The sequence below is a fragment of the Talpa europaea genome (genome assembly GCF_964194135.1).
Source record: "Talpa europaea genome assembly, chromosome: 2".
In the NCBI taxonomy this organism is placed as follows: domain Eukaryota; kingdom Metazoa; phylum Chordata; class Mammalia; order Eulipotyphla; family Talpidae; genus Talpa; species Talpa europaea.
The window spans coordinates 28583084-28605074 of record NC_140068.1 but is presented as its reverse complement, the minus strand read 5'-3'; the positions used below and the strand labels follow the sequence as shown (position 1 = coordinate 28605074).

The window sequence follows — 21991 nt, the reverse complement described above, 5'->3', positions numbered from 1 at the left end:
ATCATTTGTACAAGCAGATCCAATATACTTTATTTTTTTTTTAAAGATTTACTTATTTATTCATACAAGAACTGGGGTACAGGCTAGAGGTGCAGTGGGTGAGAGGATTCACCAGAGACAGAGTGGGGAGCAGAACAGGCAGTTGTACTGAAATACGCTACTGAGGGGAGCAGCGGGCGAGACAGGAGAGGTCTGCTGCGCCATGTGGGTCACTTCCTTAGCCGGGGATCAAACTCATGTTGCAGATAGCTTCATAGTGTTGCGACTTAAGCCATCAGGGAGGCCCATCTCCAATACACTTCAAAGCAGGAGTAATACAATGCAGTATATTCATAGGGAGATACAGCTGCACTATGGCATGAGACATGGATTAACAGATTTGGACCACTGAAACTAGTAATTAGTCAATCTGATGGCAAGACTTCAGTGTCTCAGCAGCAGTTTAAGTCAAGAATTTGAGATTTAATTGAGAAAAGTAAACACAGAACAATATAAATAAGAGACTAAAGACTAAAGACTTTTTAAGGTCATCGCCTCTGAGGTAGACCTGTTAGATGTATCAATTTTCCAAAGGTAATAGCTTGAGAGACTGAAGACAACAATGACACAAATTCCCTGAGGTCTGTCTATATCTTAACTGTTATGTATTTAACTGTTTGGCTTTCCTCCAGGTCAATTAAGAAAAATCACATATGCCTCAAACTCATGTGCTTTTCACTGTATAGATTTATTAGCATATTCTGCATATTTTGTAGGCAACCTACTTCCCAGTTTCTTGGGTATTTCTAACGTATATCAAGGATTAGAATGAATAGCCTCATTCATTTAAGATGTTTCAAGTGCCAAAGAATAAAACCATTGCACTGGTTAGCCCCACCTAAAAGAAAATGGCTCCTTTGTTTACCAACTACCTCTTGATTGGGGCATAGTATATTATGTTTTCTCCAGAAGTGGGTATTGAAGACCACATTCATCTGGCCTAAACAATCTGCCATTCTTCAGACTGACAATCTATACCAGACCAGAAATATATATTTCTATGTAGTAACAAACTACTGATTTATTTAAAAAAACAACTATATAGTTGCCTGAGATTCTGCAATGCTGATAAAAATTGTCAGTGATCTCCTAGCTCATTTGTATAATGCTCAAGTCCTTCAACTATCTTAATATCAGTGTAGAAACTGACCCTTGCCCTTCACTGATCCTACTATCATTTGGGAAATGCTGCTAATCATAGCATTCCACTCCATGGAAGTGTGCAGGATAAATCTGAGCTGATGGTAATTCAGCTGGCTGCCTCTAAATGATCTTAATATTTTCTAAAGACACACTTCAGCTGGGGTGAGTGACTCCTAAGAAATGTATTAAAGCTCATGAGAAAAGTTAGAAAAAAGATATAAATTTTCATTCCAATCAAATATCTGCTCCATGAGAAGGTAAATCAAAGAGGGATGAAAGCTATTTACTCATCTTTTGAGTCACAAAGGCAAGGAGATAAACAAGGAGGAGATGATACGGGAAAGGACTGAAGATTTCCTACATCTTCCCTTTCTAAGTGCAAGAGCTTGTCTATAGCTTTGAAGTAAAAGACTCCTTGGTCTTAATCTTCAGAGGCATGGCAAAATGTGTATAATACTAATGATGGAGGTGGAAGGTAGAGGAAAGGAGGGAGAATTGATCAATTAGCCCTGTTTTTACAAGCCAAACTAAACCTTACTTTTCCGAAGTTGCAACTACACTACTAAATTTACAGGCCAGTTTCGACTAAAAAATGTATCTCTGTTGAATTACAGGGAATTAAGCAGAGAGCTGGAACAGGTAGAGTACAAGTAGAATACTTGTCATGGTTATTAAATTCATATTAAATAAAAAGAAACCTGAAATTTAAGACAAATTTAATAGATGCCAAAGACAAACTCAAAAGGCATCAATATCTTTCCTGATATTATTACTTTCCCTTTTCTTTTTTTCACACATCCCTTTTTCATTCCAAATCCAGACTTATAAATAAAAGTTCTTGTGTGTTTTATCTGAACTTAGTATATTTGCCTTTCCAAACAACTAAAATGGGAAGAATAAGTAATGGCTAGTTAAGACTATTAAGCATGGATAGGAACTTTTCATTTGACCTTGTCTTGAGACAATTCTGCTCTATGGCATAAAAAAATGAGCCAAGTAACTAGTAAAAGATGAGTTTTAAAAGAAGAATATGAACTTTCTGAAGTCCCTACTAATAGAACTTAATCTTGAAAAACACAATAGGAGCAACAACTTAGGAAGCGTCATTATTATTACTCACAAAGGAATGAATCTTGACTTCTAATTTCTCCTGCTAGTCATAGATTACAGGCCAAACTAGAAAAGTTTACAAATGCAGGTGACAAACTGTTTAAAAGGATTCTGAGTGCTAAACCTTAAATATTAAATAGCCTTCTTGCTTCTTCCCAAGTTACTCTAAGCAACCATATTTTAAAACTCTCCATGTTTTCTATCTGATGTTAATGTGCTGACTACCTGTAATATAACCTACAGGTATGAAGACTGAAATAGCCTAAGATAGTTCTTTCATCATGATGGATATTTTAACATGATATCTTTTATGTCTTCCTTAGTTACTTAGTATAAATAGTCTCGATTAATAATGGCCAAATAAAAGAAGCTAGCTATAAGTTATCATAACATCAAATGTCAGAGATAAAAATTCCCCAAATTAACATAACTTCCATAAGACATGGCATTCTGTGTTTTTTAATATTTGCTTCTAACTATATTCAAAACAGATAAATGTGACTTTTTTGAGAATAATTAAGATGATAAAAATCACCTGTAGATAGTTCCTGCTTATAACTGAAAATCAAACTCCAATTTACAATAGAGCACAAAACTTATAGTTTCTAAGAATTCCTGTACAGGAAATCCAAAATCACTCCAAAATATTTGTATTTCAATGAAAGTTTCAATTTTCCTGAAAAGAAAACTAGCCAGTGTTCATTGCATTATATAACTTATTATGACACTTTACACTGACAAAGAGAGCAGTGTCTTACATCCATAAGAGCAGCATTGATGTAGTTACTGCTCTCCCCATCAATTGTAATTAAGAAAGGCAGACATCTGTCAGGTGGCAGCATGTCCATGAAACGGTTCTTGTCATGGTTTCTTGGCAGACATGCTATACTGCAATCTTCAGCTTGTAGTCGAGGGGTGACTGAATTCAAGGTCTAAAAAGAAAAGGGAACCTAGGTTAACATACAGTGACCCAGTTAATAGCATAACATAGATTCATGAAGTATCTAGGAAGCCAAATAGAAAGCAAAGGATTTGTAAAAGCTATGGTATTTGCTACTGTAACAGGTTGATTGACTTTGTAGATAAAGCAAATGAAACCTGAGAAATGACAAAAAAATATATACCTTGTTGAGTGTGCCTCTTTTTAAAAAGAAAAGGGAAATTAAGCATCACAGCAAACTGCGAAATGCATTATTTAACCCATGAAAAGAGAATTGGCTTGATCTGTGATGATCAACCATTATCAAAGTCGGAAACTATTACTTGCAATAACATTTGGCATGTCGTATTTGAAGAGATGCTGTGGCATATTGGGGAAAAAACACTGGGTAAAGAATCAAATATTAGGTTTCTTAGCTACTCTTGACTTCATATTCACATACCTTCAGGGAAGTCTTAAGGGCAGTGGAAACATCTGGGGTTATTTAGAGACAATGTTTGGAGCAGACTTAAGCTATTATTATTAATGTGCTGATCTAAGATTTTAAGTGACAGAGAAGGTCAAAATCTAAAAGACTGCATAAAAAAAGTTGTAAATACACATACATCACCACCAAACTTGACTTTTATGACACTTTTACTGTGTACGCTTTCCTGAGTCTGACCTTTTTTGTCCTTTAAGATACAGCAGATAAGAGCTTATTAATACAAAAGTGACTCTATAACAGGTATAATTAAAGAGACAAGTATTATAGTTAAAATAGGGTCAAAGTTTATAAATTCATCTTGAAAGACCTTCCTTAGAAGAATTAATAATGCCCAGAACAAAATATGATAAGTTGTTCATAAAAGAGGCCCTAAAATAGTAAATACCTGGAATTCATCTTTGAGATGTGAAGAGTTAGTCTGGGAGTCTATTCTAATCATATCAAAATATGCAGCTTTAAATTCACAGACAGGTATAGCAGTTTCTCCACATAAGCAAGCTTCTAAAATTGCATCATGAATAAAAATGTACTGTTCCTATCAAAAGAAAGAAAAATTCATATTATTTAAAAACTTTTCTGTCACATAGGGTGGAATATACAGAGAATTTTCTCTATATGGAAATATTAATATAGATACCAATATTTTCCTGTATGACTAGATAAGTTATGATTGATTCTATATGAAAAAAATATCTGCTCTTTTGGCAGAAATGATGGAAGTAAAAAAAAGAAAAGCTACTACAGTTAAATCAATCAGGATACCTCTGTCTGGACCATATTGATACGACGAGATCGTAAGGCTTTGACACAGTTGTAGATGTCAACAACACCCTCTCTTTCAGCCATGTCCAGCATGATGTCAATCACAATGTAACAGCCAGTTCTTCCAGCACCAGCACTGAAAATATAAACAAATTATTAATTTATTTTTAAGCTAAACAAATCTGAAGGATTGTGGAAGCATGTCTATATAACCTGTTCAGCTTTCAGATAGGTGAAATTAAACTGAATTAACAAATTAAGACACAGAATTTGTGTACACTGTGTAAACACTTATTAAATAACTTCAAGTAAAACATCTGCTTAGGTGTGAATTGCTATTGGAACAAGAGTTCCTTATTAAAAGTTGTAACTTCAATCAATGTAATTCACCATATCAGCAAGAGAAAAGATAAAAGTCATACGATCACTGATAGACACAGAGAGACATTCAATAGGATTCAGCATCTTACTCAGAGCAATATATAGTTTTAGTGCAACTGCTATCAAAGTCCCAATGGCATCCTCAAAGAAATAGAGCAAACATCATTGAAATTTATGTAGAACCATAAAAGACCTTGAATAACCGAAGCAATCTTGACAAAAATACAGAAGAACAAAGTTATCACAAGCCCAGATTTCAAACTATGCTACAAAGATATAGCAATCATAAAAGTATGGTACTAGAACAAAAACAGATACACAGACCAATGGAAAAGAAGTGAGAGTCCAGAAATAAACCCATACTTGCATGGACAGTTAATCTAGAACAAAGGAGCCAAGAACATACAATAAGGAAAAGAAAGTTTCTTCCACAAATGGTGTGCAAACTTGACAGCCACATAAAAAAAAAAAAAAAAAAAAAAAAAAAAAAAAAGGAAAAAAAAAAAAAGAAAAAGAAAAAAACCAGACCACTATCACATACCATACTCCAAAATTAACTCAAAATGGTTAAAAAGTTGGATCTAAGAACTGAAACCATAAAACATAAAAGATAACATAAGCAAAATACTCAACGTCAGCTTCATGCATTTTTTTGGGTACTTGATCCAACATGGGGAAAGAAAGCGAAAATAAACAAATAGGACTATATCAATCTTCTGCACAATGAAACAAACTTATGGTTAAAAAGAAAGACAACCTACGTGGCAGGAGAGGATATCTGCACATCACACATCTGGCAGGGCTTAATATACAAAATAAAGAACTCATACAACTAAAAAAGAAAACCAATAACCTAATCAAACAATGGGCAGAAGAATTAACACATATTTCTCTAAACAAGATATATAGTCAGTCAACAAACATATGCAAAAATGTTTATCCTTACTAACCTTAAAGGAAGTGAAAATCAAAACAATGGTGAGATACCACCTTACACCTCTAAGAATGGCCCACAGCAAAAACAAAAACAAAAATCAGAGCCAAGAAATGTTGGCAAGGATGTAGAAAAATGAAAAGCTTGTACATTATTGGTGGGAACACAAACTTGCCCAGCACCTATGGAAAACTGTAGGGATATTCTTGAAAATAGTAAAAGTAAATGTGCCAGATGATTCAGTATTCTACTCCTTGGTGTCTATCTAAAGAATACAAAACACTAATTGAAAGGTATATATACACTCCTATGTTTATTGTAACACTAACAATAGGCAAGACATAGATATAACCTAGGACCAAAGACATGTTAATGGATAAAGATGTGGTCTATATACTCAGTTAAAAGAATAAAAATGAAATCTTTCCGTTTGCAACAACATAGATGGAAACAGAAAGGATTATGCTAAGTGAAATAAGTCAGAAGGAGAAAGACAAATACTGAGTGAATTCACTCATATGTGGAATACAAAGGAACAAAACAAAGGAATAGACAAAATCAAAACAAATCTAGAAATCTTATTGCCAAATTGAGGCTATTAGAAGGCTAGGATAGCAGATGGGGAGTAAAGAGAGGAGGTGGGTCCCATGGTCTCTGGTGGAGGATTATAGGTGTTTTGGTGATGAGCATGATGTGGTAATATACATCTGAAGAGATTTGAACCTCTACTCCTAAACTGTATACCAATAATACCTCAATACAAAAATATGTTACAATAATAAAAAGTACAAAATTTCAGTTATAAGTCCCAGGGATGTGATGTACTGCATGATGACTATAGTTAATAATACTGAATTGTATGCTAGAAAGTTATTAAATGAGTAGATCTTAAAAAGTTACAAGAAAAATATAACTGTGTGATTACATGTCACTTAGATTTATTGTGCTGGTCATCTCATAATACATACATATATTGAATCATATTATAAACCCAAAATAATGCTATGTCAATTAAAAGTAAGATGTAATTTTAAAAATCAAATTGTTTTGAAAATAATGTACATAGGTCACTTAACTTATGTAGCTCTCTAATAGTCTTCATTTCATGTAAATCTAAGACATAATTTGAAGTTTAGAATTGATCAAGGAAGGGGTAGATTCATGTTTTAAAATTTAACCTCAAATTGAATGACTCTAATACTCATTTGTTTGTGGCTCCTCTGATAAAATGTAAGAATGTTGCCTCCCTATGTTAGTCAGATAAACTCATGTAAATAACAAGGCAAGTGAATTTTAATTCTAAACCTATAAGTGGGAAGTCTGAGGAGTTACAATTCCAGGGGAAATGTTAATGGTGGGAAAGAAAATATTGGTTATCAAGAGGGAAGGAGACTAATAATAGAAAGAATATTTGAACAGTGATTTGAAAGAAAATGAAAATGACTTGTTAGGAGTAGAGTATAATTTTTAATAAAGACTCACAAAGACAGTTACTCTCTTAATGTATTTAATTCAGAAACTGAATAATAATATATTGCTCATTATTTTGTCCCCAGGAATGTTTCTCCAATTTTACATAGAGAGTCTATGCAACAAACAAGATAGAATTGGATTTGGGAGAGGGGTGTGTGTGCTTTATTTTTTGCTTAGCTTCTTCCATACATAAATTCAGAGATACGTAAGTTTAAGTGGAAAATGACACTTCTATTTCAAGAGAGTATTTGACAATCTTGTAGTATTTCTGAAGCAAGCAATTCATAGGAAAATAAACCTCTATAATAAGTCAAGATATCCTTGAATTGAAAATCTATTCATTGCATTTTATAAATGCACAGATGGACAACTAACATTTTCTTTGTCTGGATTTGGCCACTTCTCTTAAACTCACTGTTCTTTTAGAAATTTAAGCGTAAGATGTTGTGGTTATCTCTATTCGTTTTTTCCCCCTACCATCTTCTCAATCACTTTCCCAGGGATTGAGACAAGAAAGCAATTGAAGAGTACATCAGATATCTTGAAGTGGATTGAGCTGAATTTTTTTTTTCAGGGTACATAGTATCTGATCCTTATGGGATGCTTTACTGTTATTTCATTCTCTTTTGGGCTTTTTAACCTTTTAAATATGGTCACTTAATTTCTGAATAGACTGAATTTTCAAAAAGAAAAAAAAAAAGCTTAAGAAAAACCTGTTATAAACTTGTACAGCACAATATTTGAGAATGGTGTGCAAATATAGGGAAAGCTTTTCAGATTCAACACTTATTTTTCTGTTCAAAATGAGGCCATGTAATTTGCTTTTAGTGTCTCTGAATGGTTGTTTTAAGAGACATTTCTAATCAGAAGAAAGTCTACATATAATGTTCAGGTTTTTCTGGCATATATTTGCTGGCTCTCTCTGATGCAGTTTTCAAGGTCTTCTGATAGATGGCTTAAAAAAATCTTAAATAGCTGTTTTGCAGTACAAATTCTTGCAATTTAGACCATTTAGTAGCTTTGTATGTTGCAAATTTAGTTTTAAAAGCTGGAATTCTATTGGGAATTTACTAAATTGGCAAGAAATTTCCATTTCAACCTACCATTTCATATAATATGGGATTTGCAAAGCAATTAAAAAAAAAACAGAAACACAGATGTTGCCACTAAAAGGCAGAGTTCCTACATTCACAACTGTTGACAACATTGCACACATTAGGATGAATGTATTTATTTCCTAACCTTCTATTTGATATCTTCCTTATAGCTAACTTTTATTTTATTTTTGTTTTACCTTATCTGTAATACATACAACCTGGAACTTTGTAAGTGTGCATTAATTTTGTACTTAAAGAGCCTTGTCTTCATATTTTAAAGAAGCTGAGTGCACACAATGGACACCATTTGGACCACTACTCACCTGCAATGCACAACAATGGGGCCAGCACTGGGAGGGTTCGAGAACTTGACTCGCCGGATAAAGGAAAGAAGCCCTGTGGCATGGTATGGAACTCCATGGTCAGGCCAGCCAGTGAAATGGAACTGTTTCACTTCACGGATCTCATTGTATCCCCTCTGAGGGAACAGGAAAGGGAGAGTTATCAAAAGGATCAAAATAAAGCCATTAAACACAATCACACCTGACCGACAATGAAAAAGCAAGCAACATCATATCTTCTCTGGAAAAAAAAAAAAAAAAAAAAACCAAACTTCTAGGCATGACACGGCCTAGGAGTTTACCTTTATGGTCAGAAAAGTACCAAAGGAGGAAAATCAGACTTGCTCAGTTCTGTAAGTCTGGGTAAGTTTTATTTATGTTGACAGTTTGTTCCTTACTAGGAATGACAACACAAAAATTATTAGGGGAAAAGGAAGAAATGGGAAAACTGAAATGTTGCCCTATTGACCCAATGCACTGAGTTCTCAAGTGGTGTAAAAAAACAACTTTCCAGTTTCTCATCTCACAAAGAGATTTTAATGCCTTCCTTGCTTATCCATGTTGAAAATGGTTTTGAAGCATAGCATGCAGGGATTTTCCAGAACACTGCTACTCTAGATTGGTTTGTAAAAATACACAGTTAAGCCATTCTTTGGGCAAACTACTTTTCTTAACTGTGAAATTATTCACCACACAGAGTATTATTCACAATAACAAAAAAATACAACATGATAAAAAAGAAACATCCATTGTTGTGCCTCTCTCATATTGGGTTAAATTAAGAGAGCTCTTTAAATGTACATTTCAAAGCCTTTTCTCCGCCTTCTTGTAAAGGAAGCCTGTAGATTGTGGTAGCACAGTCTGGACAGCATAGATGAAATGCTGCAGAATTTAGGTTTAAGAATCTATATTTATAGTAAAAACAAAAACCTACTATAATCTGTGTAATTCCAATTCCACTATAAGCTGTGAAATTGCAATCTCACTTGTTCGATCAGTAAAGATAAAAAAATCATGAAATAAATGAACCAAATCTAGTAAAGATATCTTTTGATTTTATCCTATATAGCCCATGTCACAAAACCTTGGAAATCAGTGATCATTTATCATTCTTCTAGTTCTAGTCCCGGCACAATGCCCTAAGCAAAGCAGAGCTCAGAAAATAACTATAATAGTGATAATAACAAACATTATCATGGAATCATGTTAAGTTTTCTTCACTACTTTTTAAGTCAAGTTTATCAATTAAAGGTTAAAGGTCATAAATTGGTTTAAGACCTGATTTTAGACCATTATTTCACATTCTCTGTTTTACCCTTTTAATGGAGTTGCTATAAGGGCCTTATTCTTTTTAGTAAATTTTAATATCTGGAAAAGTATGTTTCCTTATCTTTCTTTTTTACTTAAATTTTCCTGATCAATTTTCAAATACATGATTTCACAAACCTGTCAATCTTTTCCAATTTTAAATAACCAGAAATCAAGTTAAAAATAAAAACTCAATGATGTTCCAACTGATTATATTATATTAAATCCATTTAGTATTAAAACTAAGCATTTCCATTATGAGGCAAGGTGTATGTCTCCATTTATTCACATTCATGTCCTTGACAGAGATTTTAAAGAGGAAAAACAGCTTTAATATACTTATTTTTAGAATTTTAGGATACTTACTCTTTCCAGGGTGAATGTCCTAACTACATATTCAGCAAGTGGTTCCATTTCTACACAAGTTACTTTGAAGTCACCATAAACTTCAGTATCATCAGGCCAATACTTATAGCATTTAACCTACATAACAAAAAGAATATATAAATGGGCTTCAAGATATAATGTACATTAAACAAGACATTTTAATTTCACTGATAACTCTTCAGTTCACAATTACAATAGTTAACAATTCTGTAAGTGGTATAAAAGTCTGTTACACAAGAAATAGACTGACATCTCATCAAAATACATCTGATAATGCAATTAAATTCTCGTACAAAATCAAATTTATTTTATTATCCAATGAGAAATCAGGTATAGGAGGTCTTAAAATAATATCAGTTCATTATTATAAGACTGTTGAGAAATAAGCAATTCCTACTGACATTAAATGAAATGATATGTTTTCATTATAAGTTGTTTTGCTAAAAGTTGCAATTTCAGATTCCAACAACTTATCAATGACACACATTTGAAATGCTATGGCCTGTGAATTTTTTCAAACAATTGAATGATATTCTATTTTTAGTCTGATGTTTTGCTATTTGACTTAGACTCATGTTTTTTGAACAAAAAATCATTTTTGCCCTTACCCGGCCAACCTCAACTAAATTTGTAACCATCACAATGCAGGCAGACTGTTCTTGCCAGATCATCCTCCAAAAATCATATACTGTTTCATGAACTGGGCCTAGAAAGAAATTAATTTGAACATTATGTTATCAGAAAATTTGTAGTGAGCAAGTTTAGGTGAGACAAAAAGCAGAGTAAACTAAATAAATTAACCAAGAAAATTGAAGGTCTGACACCAAATTCACTAAAGTCCTTAAATTCAAGTCATATCTAAATTCACTATAGGGAAAACCATAGGCATGTACAGTGTTTTTTGTTTTAAACCTTCCTTCCATGCATTCTAATTAAGAAGATATCACTAGTTTAGTAGTGTACTACTACACTATCAAATTCCTTTAATTCATCTCCAAAGATATGTGCAAAGAAAAAGTCATGTCGCCATCAACTAAATAGCACATATTACTAATTAAATAAAAGCCCATCATTTATAAATAATAAATGTTAGGGGTTCATGAATAAACATTATACTTATAAGGACACATCCTAATCTTTTTTTGTAGTGTCATCTCCAAACTGCAAAAGCTTATACTGGCAATACTCCTCAATACTACCATAAACCTAGACTATTGCTCACCAAGGATGAGCTTTCTAACTTAAAGAATTTACAATTAAACTCAATTTCTCTAAGGATATGTGAAAACATTTAGAAAATGACATTAAAAACAAATATAGTTTTTGTCTAACTTTCCTCTTTTATAAAATAGATGTGCAGGTTTCTCTTCTGATAGCCAGTGGTCAACTATTGTTTTTAAATTATTTTTGCACAGAAGAACTGGGGTGTAGGCCAGAGGTGCAGGGGGTGAGAAGTTTCACCAGAGACAGAGTGGGGAGCAGAACAGGCAGAATTACTGAAATATACTGCAGAGGGGAGCAGTGGATGAGACAGCAGAGGTCTGCTGTGCATTATGTGGGTTAGCTCCCTAGCTGGGGATCAAACTCAGGCCATAGGGGTGATAGCACTGAGACATAACCCCTATGGCACCAGGAAGCTCCCCCAGTGGCCAATTTGGAGAGATAATTAAAGGTGGGTGTTTCTTATTGTTAGGATATTTTGTCCCCCTTTATAAGATTACAAGATTTTTCCTACCATTTTCTTATTTTACATAAAGAATAAATATGATTAAGTTCCCTTTAGCTCTTTGTTTTGTCTCAGTCTTTCTAATTTCAACAACAGAGGTTGGGTACTATTACATTCCAGGCCAACAGACTAATGCTGCAAGAAAATAGGAGCCTTGCAAGATGAGACCTTTCAGAAAAAATAAGAAATGCCTCTGCCTTATTCTAGCAGTTGGTGCTCTGGGATCTCAGGATATCAAGATCAAATCATAAAAAACTATCAGCAGCTTCTCTTTTACTGTAAATCAAAAAATAAATCAAGCTGTATGTATGTTTTACATACAGTAAAACCATTTGTATTATAAAAATGAGTACAGACAGTGTTATTTAGAAAAACTAATTTTTTGTTAATCAGATAAAATTACAAAAACCAAAAATACCATATAGATGAATAAGCAGGTTTGGGTATTCAATAGCATTTAAAAAGTCAAAGTTTTTACCTTGAGTTGCAATGTAATGGCTTGGTCTCTGGTAGCCCTAAAACAGGAGAACAAATTGGTTAACAATTTTATATCAGTATCAGAAATAAATTAATGAAGGCATAAAAAGATGAAGATAACAACCTGTTAAGATTAAATTATAGTAAAAAAAGTCCAGAAATGAGTAGTGAACTCAAAGTTCACTTCTCAAACCTAGGGTATCTGCAAGGTAAACATAAAGCAAAAATGAAATATTTTAAGAGCTCTGATTAGAATATATATTGCATAATTGAGTTTTGCTTACTAGGTTATAACCTCAGATTTTGATTGGTTTCACTAAAATGTTTATGCCTTCATGTTAATCTTTAGTCATTCATTCCTGGCAAAACTGTCATCAAAATATTAATTCTCATTTTATCATCCAAAAGTACAACACACTGCATTACACATGGACAATGACATATTAGAACCATAAAAAAATAACAGAACATTCCAATGTTAGAGCTGGACAATGCATATGTGCATCAAGTCAAAGTCCTGCTGAGATTGCTTAGAGAATATTCCTGCTCTATAATATGTTTAGGAATATGCCAAAACTATTTTGTGTGTGCAGATGATATTAATTTACACACACATAATTATATGTACACACATATATAGGGAAAGGAACTTTGAAAAAAAAAATGCATCTTGTCCCAAATAAAAGGTTTAGTATTTTCCGCTTTTCTTTTTAGTGTGTTGGAGTTTTATGTGTGGTTATTTAATATTGTTTCAATAAAAAATTAATCCAGATAAATAAATTGCTAATTTGCTTTCAACTGGTTTGAATTCCAATATATCATGAGTAGCAACAATGTTAATGGTATAACAAATGGTCAAATTTGTTGAATATTCTATGTATTTATCTGAGGACATTAATAAAGGCCCACATTTCAGGATGGACAATTCAATACACATATAAATGCATGTTCACTGAGCTCTCCAGTCTAAAACTGGAAAGGTTGAGCATTATACTTTTTCAAATTTGGAAGTTCTCTATTTCTTAATATGCCAACTTAGTACAATGTTTCATGGGACAAAATTTTTTTCAAGCTTTATAAGCAGCTTATCTCCTGTTTCTTTATAAAATAGTTACCAACTACACAAGATGTTCTTTAAAATATAATATACTATTGGAAAAGGAAAATAATGAAATTGTGAAGTAATCAGCCAAAATATACAGGGGTCTTAGCAAAAAAGTCAGCTAACAACACAATCTCACTTAGAACACAATTTTCCTTTCCAACAGGAAAGTAGTATTATAACAGACTCCAGTGTAATATGTCTTGGCAAAAAATCACAGTGAAGTTAAAGGTAAGGACAAGTAAAATTTTGTTAGAAAACTGCTGCTTTCTTATTTTAAGGAGTAGGCCATAAGCTTAGTTTTACATGTTGAAATGTCTGATAAATTTAAAATACTGAATGAAAATAAAATGATATATACTCTATATATATACCTATATACTCACAGATTATACTTAATATAATTAATTCAAATATATAAATGAAAATGTACAAAATAATGGTAAAAAGATGAACTTAATAAATGTGATAAACATTATTTCCTATTTATGGAAATTTCAAAAGTTGGGTCTTAATTTCATATTTTATATATAACACATGTATAAAATTTATTTTATATACACACAAATATATGTATATATAAATGTCCTGCAATATTTGATACTTATACTTTTGCCTTATAATTAATCCATATTTTGAATTTATCAATTTCAGCATACCTAGGATTCCATTATTTAAAAAACGGCTGAAATTCAATGAATGGTTAGTATGCACTAGGCATTTTGCCAAATGCTCAACATGTGTCACTTCATTTAATTTTCACATCAAAATGATGAAGCTAGTACTATCATTGTCTTCACTATAAAAATGAGGACATCGAGGCACAGAAAGATGAATTTTCACAAGATTTCCATAGTGACTTTGAACCAGGGAGTAGGCATAGTGTTATCCTTATTACATATAATTTAATGTATTGCCTCTTTAACGATATTTTATCTTTTATTTGACAATTTTCTACTAAATAAAAACTTGTATGTAGATATGCTTGTACCGAAAATTTACCATTGGAATGTATGATCAAAACAAATTTTTGGTTTGTATGATTCGATATATATGTGTGATATGTACATTTTACAAAAGCAATTTAGTAATTATTTTGCCTAAATACTTTTAATAATTTACAGCCAATACCACACACCACAAAATAGTCTCCCTACCCATTTTTAACATGAAGTCAAATGTAAAAAGAAAATTGCAGAAACACTAATACACATCATACTATCCAGCTTCTCACATATTTGGGGAAGGGTAAGAATAAAAGCCAGAAACAGAAATTATCAACAAATAAAACTCAAGTACATAATAATTTGTCAAAAGTTAAAAATTGTCTGTTTTTTCTAAACATAGAAAAGGGAAGGAAGTAAAATACACCCTTATACATATAGGAGTTACAAAAAAATGAACATAGATATACTGTATGAGGCTAATTAGGTGAAGCATGCAGAAGTAACTAGTTATAAGCATTAGTAATAACTGTCATTAAGAGAAATTATATTAAAAATTTATGAGTGCTGTTATTTACATATAGTGGTACTTACATCCCTGTACAGCCAAATCTACAGCCCAAACCAAAGTCAGGTGTGAAAGAAAGCACAACAACGTCAGTAAGTACTAGGACGTAGAACAAGAAAAGTGTACAGTTTGTTCTTTATTTTAAAAAGCTAGTAATTACTTTATAGGTAATAACAAGCAAAAAGATTCACATATATAAGCCAACAAATTGGGATGACTTAAATATAAAAATACTTACATCTATGTAATTGGCATTAATATAGTCTGAAGAAGGATCATCTTCAACAGGTTGCAAGATTACTCTGGAGTGGTCATCTAGAATTTTTAAATAATAAAAAATTATTAATTCCTTCTATGTACTATTACTGATAGAGATTTGAAATAACTCAAAGATTGATGATAGTTTATTTATGATGTACTATTATAAAAATTTCCTTCAACACAGTCATTTGAAGGCATTCAAGTTGTTAATAAAGTTTCAATTATTAGAATCTTTATAGTTAGTAAGCTTGTAGCGGACATGATGTCTGATGAATTATCATCTGAGTTACATAGACTTGTCTAAACAACTGCATTTGCCTAAACTTCAAATTTTGCTACATAGGCATGATTTTAAATATGTGGGATTTTTCACTGGACTATACAGCAAATGAGCTACAAAAATAGGAAGCAGATGTTGAACTCCTCTCAACTTCCTATTTACTGAGAGATAAGGTTAAATTTGATGTAGTATGTAATTCTTTAAAATAATTTAAATTGATAATAGATTGGCTAAAGGAAATCAGTAGCTCATTATAAACCCAACTGTTACTTTCCTCACTGCTCCTCTGGTTTTATATGACAATTTATTCTTTATACATACATCTTAAAGGCTTAATTAGAAGAAAATCCATAATAATCAATGGCATGGAGTAAATGGAGTTCAGGCACTGGTCCCAAAGAAGGAATAAAGATATGTGTAAATAACACCTCTGCTTTGAATACCTTGGAGAAAGTGTTTTAGCAATTTATCACTTAAAATATCTTTTTCATTATCATGCTCTTCAGTTGTTAAAAATACTGCCATGCATTGATGGGCAAACATAAAATCAAACAGCATGTTCTCTCCACAGGGTGAGGAGTCTGAGTCAATGTATTTAATGAAGATGATAATTTTGGAGACACTGCCAATATCCAATGCTGTTTTAATATTAAATAGATTACTTTTTAAAGAGATGTGCCACCTTTGGGACTTACTTAAAGTTTAAAGCCACAGAAGGAGTTATTACAACTTATTATTTATATTCTACACACAAGATTTGCTTTACCAAGAATTTTATGAGAACTTACATGCTATAATGTTTCCATATCGGTTTTTCGCTCTATTTTGATCTTTTTTAGCTACATCCCAAGAAGCTGACTGTCCTTCAAAGAAACTCTGAAAAAAAAAAAATTAACAAGCAGACAGAATTTAATTCCTTTTCTTTAATCAGGTTTATCTGTTCTGAAGACCAAAATAGTAAAAGTCACTCCTCTCAGAGAGAATGGGAGTCCTGCAGTAATAAACAAGTTTCTTTTCAGAACTTGAAGCTTGTTTTCTGGGCTCCTCCTTGTTCATCTTGGATTGAACTGAGCTCAAATTAAGGACAAGAAACAACTTAAGAGGAAAAAAAGAACCCTGAAAATATTTAAAATCTAATATTCCTATAACTGTGAGATGAAAGTAGAAAGAACACGAAAAACCTAACTACTTTTAATGAATATCGTTAAAATATGCTTTGTTTAGCCCTTATAACAGGAAAAAGAAAACATGCTTGTTCCCTAATTATTCATTACATTGTGTATTTACAACATATTTCAGTTTCTTTGAATATTATGAAACGCACTGAATATCTACAATAAGGAATATCTTATTGTATCTACAATAAGGAACCATATAAAAAATAAAGTGTCTCCAGCGCCTGGAATCTCAGAACAGATGAATTTAATTGGTTCAATTGCCATATGCATCAATTTAAAATAGGGGTGTAGATTTATTTTTGCAGAAAACTTAAACTTTGCTCAACACAGGAAATGGGGTCTTCAAAGAATCAACCGTCTTTGAAGTGAGCTACACAGGAATACACATGAAATGAACAGAGAGAACCAGCTCTGGCAGAATATTATAATTCCTTGCACTATTTTGTTACCACAGCATAGTGTTTCCGGCATAGATCTAAAAACAACCTTCAAAATTCAAAGATAATTTTATTCACTCCCAAAATAAGACATAAAGACTAAGATATTTCTAAATTAGAAATTCTAAGATTCTTCATTAAACGACGTATTCTGAATGCTTTCACTTTAAATGTATGTGCAAGGTGGTACATGGTGGTGGAGAAGCTTCTGTTCACAGCCCAAACAGATATTTTCCAGTAAAGATTGGCAAAGGAACTTTTTCCTTTTTGTTATAATTTGTTTATTTGGAAGTTCAATTTAAATAATTTGTGGCAGAAATTCAGGTATTTAGGTTTGAGTCAGAAAGAGAAATAAAGCTGGTAGGAGAATCTCCTACATCCTTCTTTTGATTTCATGTTTTCTGCACTTAGAGTGTTTTATCTTCCCAGTCTCCCTCAACCAAAACCCCACAAATCTAAGAGTGATAAGCAGTGTATGTGTGACCCCATTTCTCAACAGAGGGTCACAGGCAGAGGCGGCGAAGTACTTGCTTCAGTCATTCAAATGATAGAATCTGTAATGTTACAATGATACCAAAGGGTATCCTGCTGTATAATTTTGAGTGGGGTAATACGGCTAACAAGAGTTTAAATAATTACAGTAAATAATGTATGGAACTTGACATTTTTAAATTCTTAAAAGGAATTTCGATCCAGAGATATCTAGGAAAATGCCCTTTAATTTCAATTCTGTTTACCACCATCCACCTCAACGCACCCCTGACTGCATTCATAAACATGGGGTTAGAGAAACTATCGACTATTTCATTTCTTGTTATATAAAATGGAGGGGAAAATGTTAAATTGCACTGTGTATCATAGTTCGTAACAATGTTTTAGCATAATATTGAAATTTTCACCTCATATTCCTCTTTGAACCCATAGCTGTCTGATGTCTTCATGAGATTAATGTGCTGTAGTAAGTCGGCTACCCTGATGGCTGGGTGCAGCTGTCCCGTCTGGTAAGGGGATTCTGTCCCCTCACAGAGGTATCGAGGCACATCTAGAAGACGACTGGATTCTGCTGTAGCACTGTGGTTCTCATCTGGCATTTTTCATATTCCAGAAGGTTAAAAAAAGACAAAGTTATCTTGTTTAATATACATCTATGCAAAGAAGTTGTTAAAACCTTAAGATTTTTCTGACAACAAATGGGGAAAGAAATACAGTACAGACTAAGGGCAGCACCCCCATAAACACAGCGCCATTGGTTTCCTCTCAAGGCATGAGGTCAGAGCATTTTATGATTACATCAACAAGACAAAAGATGTTGTGAGATGGAGAAAGATCGCTTCCTAAAGTTGTAAATGGGAGATATTGCTGAGTTTTTACTTTTTCTTTTTACAGTAGTCCTAGCAGTATAGAGTGGGATGAGGAGATTATGTTGTCAATGAGAGTGGTGATTTCATTGTCAATTAAATTGAAAAAATTTTTCCCACCCATATACCAACCACCTACTAAGCAACCCATTAACCTACAGGGTGGTTCTTCTTGCCCTGTGGTCCTACTATGCCCTCCTACCAGGAATCTCTTACCATAACACACTCCAGATTAGGAAACATGGGCACTCTCCAGAAAAATTCCTGGATGCCAGTATGTCTGCTGTATATGTTACATGGGTGTTCATACTCATTATTTGTCGACTTGAATTATTACTGTTCTTTTTATTTCTAGTATATTTGACTTTCCTGGCTTTCATCTGAAGGATACCTGGGTATGTGTCTAGGGAAAAACATGGGTACTCCTCTAGTAATCTTCTCTGGTCATCCAGACTGAGCTACATAGCTCCTATTTTAAGGAATTTGTTCTCCTGCATGTTACTGCAGTCATTCTAATCATTTGTTTATTGATCTATTTTCCTCACTAAACACTGAACACTTAGAGTGCAGACAGAGCTATATTTTCCTTTTTATTCCTAGCACCTGGGGCAAAGCAGTCACTCAGTAAATTGTCCATGAATGAGTTAAATTCATTTGAATCCCTTACCACCCATAGTTAAGTGTAGAACTCATTTCAATGGTGTTATTAACTAAATAGGAAAAGAAACTTCTAAGTCTCTTTCTAGCACAAGGAGGCAGAAAAGAACAAGAACATTTTACCTATGAAGAATAAATATTATTTTAATGACCATTTTACTAATCATTACAATGATAAGAAGCATGCTTATATTTATCACATTTAAACTTACCACTTAAGAAAAAAAGCAAATGTTTTAAAGGGTGTTACTTTGAAAAGCATTATACTACCATACTCATTAACAAAAGAGAAAGTACACTCTTAGGGGAACTTCTGTTTTTAATGATAATGCATACTGTAGAGAACGATATTTAATTAACAGTTAAACATATTTCAAGTGCTGGTACAATTGCCTGTTCTATCACCAACTCTACAAATAGGATATGGCAAAAAATGAATTGTTGTCCCCATGATAAACATTTTTTCTTCCTGGAGAAGGGGGAAAAAAAAAAAAGAACCCCACAATCAGATTTGTGTGCTTCTATAATTTAGCTTGATTGCATTTACTTTACTTCTCTTATTAGACTGAAAACATTTTTTTTTGCATTCACTTCTAAAAATACCACATTGAATCAAACAAACCCCTGGTTGTGACCTAACCACCCAGCTGAATTCATGCCTTTTACTCAGGTTTTTCCCACCCCCTCCACACAAACATTTGCTAGCAATCATGATTTACGAGCATTTCCTCTTCTTTCTATAAGACTACACTTGTGATCTAGCTTTGCTAAATATTACAATCAATAGACTGACATAGAGAATATATATATATATATATATATATATATATATATACACACACACACATACATAGTAAAATTAAATTCAGAAGCCAATGATGTGGGCACTATCATAGAGTATACAGTTTTTAATGTAAAGAAAACAGATGTCAGAGAAGCAAAGCGCAATAATTCAAGATGGACTATGCACAGAGTATCCAAGACTCTGTGAAGTAGCCCCAGAGCTCACATCGTACCGACTGGAGCAAGGGAATATTTACAATGGTACAAAGCTCAGTGAGAAACACAGAATTCACCCAAATATTACATGCTTATGTCCCAATATGAAAGAGACAGTGCCTTTTGTTTTGCATTAAGTTTTAATACAGCAACACAATGAGTAGTATTCTTAAAATAATCACATATGAATTATTAATCTTAATACATTTCCACCTCATTAAGCCACCTAATAATGTGACTACTAGAAAGAGTACATGTACTAATCATTATCCTTATTATACATTTAAGAATAATAACTTCAAATATTTCCTTGCTGGAAAGAATTTCTAAGCATTCTTTGGAATACACTTACCAGTTATAGGGACTTTAACCCAACGAAGCAGTAAAACACAAAAAACAAAAATATGAATCAATACAAAAAGTTTCTAAGCTATTTTTAAATCATTAAGTAGATATAGCAAGCAATATTTGAAGTATTTTAAATATTGCTTTATAAGTACAAAATCAGTTGGACGCAAAACAAAGGTAAACATCATGATTCTAAGAAAGATGAAATTGCAAAAAATCATTTCTACATCTGATATGCTTAATGATTGTTTTCAAAGAACAGATATTAAAAAAACAGCTTGACTATCAAAATGAAATAAAATGTGTAAGAAATAAATTTTTAGTTTATATGAATAGATTTTATGACTGTTACATTAAGTTTAGTCTTCCTTAAATATTAACAGCTCTTTCATAGGAAAGATCACTAATACTACAATAATCTCTTAAACTTTATAATTTCTAAAACACATATTTTTTTTCTTTACAATGAATGTGAAAAAGTTATGTTGTGAATTACACAGTTTTATAGATAGAGAGATAAAAGTGTAACTATAGTCATGAATCATGTTGGGAGTCCCAGGATTGAGACTTGGACCCAATTCTCCATGTTCTAAAAAAATACTGTAAAGACAAGTAGGCAACTTTTTTTTTTTTTTTTTTTGTGGGACCCTCACCCGTGGCGGGGGATGGAACTGGCACTGCCGAGGCTGTGGGCAGCCTCGCAACCCAGCGCTCAACCGCTGCGCCACCAGGGAAGGCCCCTCCAGTGAGCATTTAATAGTTTGAGGTTTATGTACTAGTTTGTTATAGACAGTAGTCTATCCTGCTCACTAGATGACAATTTCAGAGACATTAGGTATCTCCCCAAGAATCATGATTCCTGGCTCCTCCTTATAAGACCAAGTCACTTCTTGGGACAAATTCCTCAGTTCAATTCCTGACATTATTGGTGTGGAAATCAAAGGGCAAGTGCAATTAGAGAGAGAGATTGTTGCATGTCAGATTCTTTTTGAAAAAAATATATATCCTTTATATTATAAAATTGCAATTTTAATAATTATAGTGAAAATTGAATTAATTGAATTAATTGCATCATTATAAAATATTTAAAAAGTGTAACTGCTGAATACATGTATAATAAAATTGTGTGGAAAATGTAAACTAAAGTTCTATATACACACAAGAAATTAAAATATAGAACATAGGAATTGGGAATATTTACAATACATTGATGTGGCAATTTCCACATTTCTTTGTTTAAATCTTAAATACTAG

The 21991-nt window shown here is 32.7% G+C and overlaps 1 protein-coding gene across 7 annotated transcripts in view; it reads right to left on the bottom strand.

Annotated features, from left to right (window-relative positions):
- The window catches only part of PTPRK (protein tyrosine phosphatase receptor type K), a gene marked incomplete at both ends in the record, with an annotated part of 521692 nt that overhangs the window by 6614 nt on the left and 493087 nt on the right, over positions 1 to 21991 (bottom strand). For 3 of the 7 annotated variants that reach the window (XM_084227965.1, XM_084227961.1, XM_084227963.1), the window contains 11 exons: positions 3051 to 3224; positions 4105 to 4254; positions 4482 to 4617; positions 8690 to 8844; positions 10382 to 10498; positions 11011 to 11108; positions 12607 to 12643; positions 15246 to 15263; positions 15458 to 15534; positions 16549 to 16636; positions 18275 to 18459. In XM_084227965.1, the coding sequence (XP_084084091.1) occupies positions 3051 to 3224; positions 4105 to 4254; positions 4482 to 4617; positions 8690 to 8844; positions 10382 to 10498; positions 11011 to 11108; positions 12607 to 12643; positions 15246 to 15263; positions 15458 to 15534; positions 16549 to 16636; positions 18275 to 18459 (1235 nt within the window). Of the gene's footprint in view, positions 1 to 3050; positions 3225 to 4104; positions 4255 to 4481; positions 4618 to 8689; positions 8845 to 10381; positions 10499 to 11010; positions 11109 to 12606; positions 12644 to 15245; positions 15264 to 15457; positions 15535 to 16548; positions 16637 to 18274; positions 18460 to 19800; positions 19860 to 21991 lie in introns of those variants that run through there. The other 4 variants (XM_084227962.1, XM_084227964.1, XM_084227966.1 and 1 more) reach the window with 2 other exon arrangements.